The sequence below is a fragment of the Anoplopoma fimbria genome, chromosome 4 (genome assembly GCF_027596085.1).
Source record: "Anoplopoma fimbria isolate UVic2021 breed Golden Eagle Sablefish chromosome 4, Afim_UVic_2022, whole genome shotgun sequence".
Taxonomy (NCBI): Eukaryota; Metazoa; Chordata; class Actinopteri; order Perciformes; family Anoplopomatidae; genus Anoplopoma; species Anoplopoma fimbria.
The window spans coordinates 22,498,808-22,506,389 of NC_072452.1; the positions used below are offsets into that span (position 1 = coordinate 22,498,808).

Genomic DNA, 7,582 nt, shown 5'->3' on the forward strand with positions numbered 1-7,582 from the left:
AGCATACAGTAACTGCAGGTGCAGTAAAGGAGACTCTCAGCTCTCACGTGTCTCGACTGAAAACCAAAGTTTACTCTGAGAACTTCAGGTAAGTCATTTCCGTTTCATCTGGGCTCAGTCTGTTATGATCCCTGATTACTAATCACTTTGGTATCAATATAGCATTAGGACTTATAGTGTGTGTGTGTGTGTGTGTGTGTGTGTGTGTGTGTGTGTGTGTGTGTGTGTGTGTGTGTGTGTGTGTGTGTGTAGTGGCTGTTTATTACTCCAGTGCCTTCTTTATATATTACCTTATCATTCATACGCTAAATTAAAATGCCATATGTGGTGTTTGACTAAGTACATTCATCAAGGTTTTCCAGTTATACATCTATTAAGTTACAATAAAAAGGTGTGTGTCTGCACTTGGAGTGGTCATATTGTAGTATTGTTATTTTTCTTTCATTTTTTTCACCCTTTGATCTGATAGTTTCATCCCCTGGCTAAACCTTTATTTGCCAGTGCTTTTTATTAGAAGTTGAGTAGAGATATTTATTCATATCACTCACTGTATCTTTTTAGTCCTCTTTTTATTCTGCTATGTTTATCTTCTATTTAACTTCACTCTTTTAAAATCCAATTTATGTGGCTTTTTATATTATCTTGTGTTTCTTTTATATCTTGTACTAATTCACATTAACTTGCCTTTAAAAGATGCAATTCTAAATAAACTTGCCTTAGAGGAAAACTAGTAATTATGTCTAAAACATAGGTCTATTGGGGAATTATAATGAGTCTTTTTAAGAAGGGAAATAAAAGGGATTTAAGGTCATATATCTAAATCCTAATTTATCCTCTTGCAGGTTGTTGTGTCCTTGTATTCATGGCTCTCCTCACCAATGTCGCCATCCTGCTGGTCTTGGCTTGCATTTCCCATCAGCTGATGTTGAGCAGCTGCCAGAAGAGCCATGGACGGCGGGGAAGAGGGGTGGACCGAGGGCAACACAAGGTCAAGCCAGGGCCGAAGGTGAGCCGCCAGTCCAAAGCGGTCCCTGCGCAGCCCATTAAGGGCAAAATAGTCACCAAAGACAAGTCCGAGTGCACCTGGGCAGCAACAGGTGAGGACAGCTTCATCCTCGGGGTCACCTGCAAGAAGGGGGGCAGGAGCTTCAGCTGTGAATACGTCGCCAGACCGTCCGTCTGTCAACAGTACGCTTCCAATGTCAAACTCTACTGGAAGCAAATCGCCAGGGCGCTGAAGAAGCAGAAGGGTTTGTGCCAGGACAGTGGTGCGTTGGTCAGGGCGGGTGTGTGCAGGAGAGCTGCCAGAGATGCTCATTTCAGACTCCACAATGCTCAGAGGAAGACTCCCCCACCTTCTTCTCCACAACCTGCACCCAGAGCTGTCAAATCCTGTCAACCTGCTAACAAGAAGCTGGCTGAGGAGCACTGCAACGACTCCTGGTCGAGTTTTTGCACATTCTTTTTTACTATGGTGCAGGATTATGACTGCTGAGACAGAAAAAATTAGTTGCTAAAATGAATTCAGCTCTCTATGCATTAACTTCAATACCTGTCTTATTATAGATTCTTTACAGATGTAGTTCTCCACGATGTTAACAATGATTCTGCCCCTCATTTAACACTTTTGTTATCTATTTTTAATGTTACATTTTTTAATTTGGGAGACATTTACTGGGGTGATAACTTGCTCTTTGAGAAAATACTTTAGAATGTAGCTTCTCCATTTGTCTAGACAGCACATCATGTCATTTAATTTAAAAGCAATTGATTTGAATCAAACTCATTTCATCCTTCATTCAAAAAAAACCAAAAAACTACTTAAACAAGAGATCCCTGTCTTGTTGTTTTTGTTGAAGCACTTTTTTCTTTTCCAAATGTGTGTGCAGAGTCCTGCTGAAGGTATTTGCTGGGAGATTAGGAGTTTGAGCATGTCGGGTATTGACACAGTAATTTAACCAGAGGGAGTGTGATATTTAGAAAGTCTTGGCCTGCATACTTTGGCACTGACAAGCCTTTGAAATCACATGGGCTCAACTTGCAAAACCAAAGTTAAAAGGCAGCAGGGTCTTGTTCAACAAAAGATGTTTGCCAGATTAAACCAAAGATATATTGTGTTTAGCGTTTTATAACAGGATCATAAGACATATCCACTCCATTTCAATTGTCAGAACATACACTTGGCTCATGCTTCTACAAAATAATTGTTTTACATTGCATTTAATCAGCATAAGCTATTATAATTTTAATTTTAATTATAATTGCAAAGTGTTCTAAAGTTGAATTCACTAATATTCAGTGGTGAAATGAGACCATTAACTTAAGTAAAAGTAGCAATACCACAGTATAAAAACACTTCATTACAAGTGAAAGTCCTGCATTCAAATTTCACTTTAGTAGCCACAAAATGTACTTACAGTATCAAAAGTAAAATGACTCATAATAAGGCTACTGTCAGTGTTGCACTATTGTATCACTGGATCATTATTATTGATGTATTAATATTAAATCAGTACTTATATTAGCCATTGGTCAAGGTGGAGCTATTTTTAACTACTTCACAGACTACTTCTGGTACTTTAATCTGTAGGAATTGATTATATTTTATAAATGATCCTATGTTTAGCACTCTTAATTTGAAAAGCAACTATTGCTCTTAAATAGATGTAGTTAGTGAGAAGTGCAATATTTCAAGAACAAGTAGTACAAGTACTTCAGAACTGTATTTAAGTACAGTACTTAATGCATTCTATTTTCCACCAGTGCTAATGTTAAAGTAGGCATATTACAGGGTTATTTCTATGCTCACTAGTAAAAAAGTCCCTAGCATCTCTTATTTGTGTGTAACAAAATATGATTTTTACAACTGGTTTGTCTCCTGAGGGCTCACACAGAAAAACATGATCCAGCCCCTTCACAATAAGGCTATATTTGCCAAGTTCCACTATCTTTGGTTGGGGTAATTGAAGCAAGAAAGAAAGTTGTTCCAGAATGTATGTTTGATGTTCAGTAGATTTGTCTTCTTCCTGAAGTAAACAGGACGAATAGTTGATAATGAGATGTGATATCACATCAGGATATAGATATAGATAAATCATCAGCATCAAACATGACGTGTCAGTACCAACGTTAAGAGGCAGACACAACCTTCTCCACCCACAGCAGCTCAGACAGACCAGAACAGATTCGCCACAGGACATGCTGTGATTTGAGAAAGGCAAATTACTCTCATTTTTCTTGATGATTTCAGCTTCATCTCCTGCTGTAACATAATGCATTACCCACAGCTGAAATCCATCAAATGCACATACTCTCAGCGGGTTGCATTCTGGGCCATGTAGGAAATGGCAAAAAAAAAAAAAAAAAAAGATAATTAGAGGGCACTCACAGAATAAATGCAGGAATGCAGTGAATATAGAAGTATATTTAGGGAGGAGTTTTCCTCTCAAGCTAGATTTTCAAACGCCAGATGCTGAAGACAAGCAGCTTGTGAAATGTGATGCAAAGCAGATGCTCAGTAAAAACAACGCACACATTTACATAACCGAAAATCACCTGTTAATTAACAAGACTGTACAGGTAACAATTTGATTAAATAACCCCCGAACCCAACTGACAGTCATCAAAGCTGTGAAAAATAGTTTCACATGAGGCACCAACCCTCCTTTCAAATGCAAGCAACCCACGATATATATAATTAGTATTTACGAGAATAAAGACTTCATTGTATTATTGCAATAAAGTAACGTTAGATGTGTTATTCTGATATACAGTTGTGTTAATGCATTTTGCTTTAACTAGATCCATTTCAGAGAATACCTGAATGACCGTCGGCTGTTCATTCAGCTTTCTCAGAATAGAAACTAATGTTATGTCGAATGAATAGACACTGAATGAACTGATGTCCAACAGTATAATGCATGACCCAGTGAGTTGATCATAGGGGTCACCCATGCACAGAGGTGTTTTTAGGTGGAAAGTACTTTGGGCAGATGGAAAACCATAAAATTACACAGCTTAAAGTGTGTTATGTTAGTAACGCCCTTTTACACATTTCCTACACAGTTTAACACAGATGATTATATAGCTGAGCACATACTTGTCCTCCTCGACATCCTGTTGTTTTTTCTTTTTACATTACATTACATTACACTACATTTTTACCAATGATTTGGTTTATAACAATATCTCACAATTGGTGGGCACCGATGTGTTTAATCTCTCATAATTCTTAACAAAGACTTTTAAATGTGAGGTGTAAAAGATAATCTGTAGCGTTCATGGTCAATGCAGTTTACATTATTTCATTGAAAAATGAACACTTACGTCTGCCGATCACGAGCCAATGACGACACAGAACCTGGAAAACAGCCAATCAGATTGCAGTGGGGGCAGAAGTCAATTTAAAATTAAATAATTATATCAGCCACTAAATCTAAAATTTAAAATGGCAAATAACATCAGCAACAAATTAGCTTTTATGGCATGGCATATTAATCTCTACATTACTCATTGGCACTAAAACCACATGGTTTTCTTTGCTTTTTTCAGGAACACACAGCTCACAAATGTCTTTACATGATGTATTGTGATGCAAGAGCTACAAAATCCACATGAACAGCTCTAAAATGTGTCTGCTGACAGGTAGTGTCACCTGAGAGTCCCCTGTGGAGTTAAGAATTCACCATGTAGTGGTTGCATCACTACCAGGGAATAATCTTCCATCACTCTTCTGAGAAAATGTTAAAAGATGATTGCATGTCTATAGTTATCAGAATAACCTCATGCTAGTATCACTGTGAACGTGTATTTATTTTAGGCTTTAATGTAATGAGATTGAATAAAAAGGCAACCTTAAGTGCAGATTTCTGACGGGACACGTGAAACATACATGAAACTCTGCAGTGATACACAACACCCACCACTCCAAGGAAAGCCCAGGGGGACAAACACATGTGAAATTAACACCTGCTGTCAACATTTTGTTTGCACAACAACATGGTGTGTGAAAACAGGTGTCAATTTCCTATTTGTTTTAGCCTCCTGGGATTTCCACAACTGACATCCAAACCTGTAGTTTCTGTCTCATTATATAGAGGACACGCAACTTCTTGCATCGGCATTGGATATATCATGATGTGTGGAAACGTCCAGGTGTTGCTGTTATCTATAATTATGGGCAGTAGATATACAGGATTATAGAGGAGCAAAACTCTCAGAGACTCTCAGCTTTCCTCTACGTTGTTGTTGGCTCTTCTTTCTGGTTTTGCACTTCATGCTGCTTTAGAACCCTTCATATTCAAGCTGAGACAAAGCATCCTTCCTGGGTGGACTGTCGATGTTGTGGAATGAAAGGTGGCCTGACCGTGCGTGGCTCCTGATTGGCCGAGAGATGTGGGCCAAGTTTACTATTGACTAAAGGAGATTTTTTTGTGTGTGTGTGTGTGTGTGTGTGTGCCAGTGCAAAACCAGGCTTAGACACTTTGAGTGCCTGGGCATTTTAGGAGCTTTGAGCTCAGTGGAGCCAAGATTACAAAGAGCTGAAGGGAATTAATGAAATGCCACAGATATGACATTGTTAGTGTGAAATGAGACTGATAAGCCTTTGCTGGTGGCAGATCTGGACCAAGCAACCAGCATCCACCAGGACTCGACATAAACTGGACTATAACTGGCAGAGTCACACTTTCAATACAGAGAAGAGTGAGCAACTGAATTAGAGCAGGGATTAACCTGGAATCTTTGGGAAGGAAGTTGCATAATCATCCTAAACTGAAGGTAATTTAGCAACTTCAGCTTTCTTTATTGGAGAATTAAATGCGACACTGGAGGCTGGTTGACAGCATTTCCAGCACAGAGCAGAAGTGATTTATGACACTCAGAACTCACAGCTGCTGGCTACATTAGTGCTGAGTCACTCTTATTGATTAACAACCGTGCCAACCACCCAAACTGGAGACATATTATAGTTATTCTGTGTCATGCCACAGTTGAGATTTTAGCCATTGCATCTGTTAAAACAGGTGAACAGGAGAGAAACAATCATACAGTTTTTGTTGTTATTTGCGGTTAAATTTAAGGGTATTGCGGTCTCAATAAAAACTAAATAAACTTAACTTGGTCCTGATTAACTCCCTCGTTAAATAATGACTGAAATGTGTCCAATCAGGGAGCATTAATACTGGAATGCCATTTAAATTAGAGGACTGCTTTCAACAGCAGCCAATACCGCACCTTCTTATTGCATGAATGCCACATACATTTAAACTTTCCAATACTTAACCAATATTCATGAGTTGTTGAAGCAGAAATGAGTTTCTAAACATGTTTAATGTCTCTCTTTTTTATTGAATTGTATTTTTGGTTGCAGACATTAAAGTACACTTTATTTTGTCTATTTTGCAGTTGAATACTACTTCTGTTTCTTTGGATTGGTTGAACTTAGTCTTCACATTCTATAATAAATAAATATATTTATTTGCAAAACATCATTCTTATCTTAAGACATCCAAAACAAAATAATTTAGGAGATTTACTGCAATAAAAAGCTCAGACAGCTACAGCTCTTACTTCCCTGAATGACTTTAACTACAGGGTAAAGGTAAAGTCAATTTGCGAGTCATTTTGGAGTAAAATTGGACACGTCTTCAGAGAGAACAAGAGCCTCTGGCAGAAAGCATGCCAATACATGAAAACATCACCCAATTTGAACATTCGTCTGGCTGACAGAGATTTGGGGAACATAAGGAGCGGCTTGTCACCAGGGATACTGACTCAGGTTTATCTAGATTTTTAGGATGAATGTATGAAGCCAAGCTCATATGCATAACTACTCTGTTCTAACTCACACAAACATCACTCTGTCTTGAATTTATCTTAAAAAATCATAAGAAACTGGTGCAGTTTATGCATCCCACTGGAATCACAGAGATGAAAATCAAATAATACGTTAATGTCTTCAATCCCAGCGACACTTTGATGGGTTCATATAACTGCAAACGCCCCGTTGCGAAGACGAGCACTTCTCAAACTCAGAACTTTATAATAAATACTACATTACATTACAGTCATTTAGCAGACGCTTTTATCCAAAGCGACTTACAGGAAGTGTATTCAACATAGGTATTCAAGAGAACTACGAGTCACCAGAAGTCATAAGTGCATCTCCTTTCTTAAACAAGCATCTAAAAGCATAAACCAGAGCAAAAGTACAGTGCAGAAGCAAATTACTACGAAAACAATAGTTGCAACAGACTAATACGAATATAATAAGTGCTACAAACGACTACAAATAGGATAAGTGCAACAACTAATACGAATGCAATAAGTGCTACGAGGAAGGCTCGTAGCACTTATTGCATATCGTATTATACTAGTACAGATGGAACGTTTTAAAGATATAAAATATATCTGAATGGGCATTTTGCATAACAAAGTGATCCACAAAACAGAACTAATAAAAAACAAGTCAAATAAAAGAAGATACAGCACATGAACTCTGTTTGACTCAATGTACTTTATCTTCTTTTACTTATTTATTTATTAGTTCAAGACTTCAAGAGGCTGAAAAACAAATGGGTAA

The 7,582-nt window shown here is 37.9% G+C and overlaps 1 protein-coding gene across 1 annotated transcript; it reads left to right on the plus strand.

Annotated features, from left to right (window-relative positions):
* The first annotated feature begins 6 nt into the window (after window positions 1–6).
* Window positions 7–1,538, plus strand: fgfbp1a (fibroblast growth factor binding protein 1a). The gene is made up of 2 exons (XM_054598220.1): window positions 7–88; window positions 843–1,538. The coding sequence occupies exon 2, from the start codon at window positions 863–865 to the stop codon at window positions 1,493–1,495; it is 633 nt and encodes a 210-aa protein (XP_054454195.1). The 5' UTR covers window positions 7–88; window positions 843–862; the 3' UTR covers window positions 1,496–1,538.
* The last annotated feature ends 6,044 nt before the right edge of the window (window positions 1,539–7,582 follow it).

Bases quoted from the DNA above. Each gene is read 5' to 3' on its own strand.
- fgfbp1a (XM_054598220.1), top strand. From the start codon at position 863: ATGGCTCTCCTCACCAATGTCGCCATCCTGCTGGTCTTGGCTTGCATT.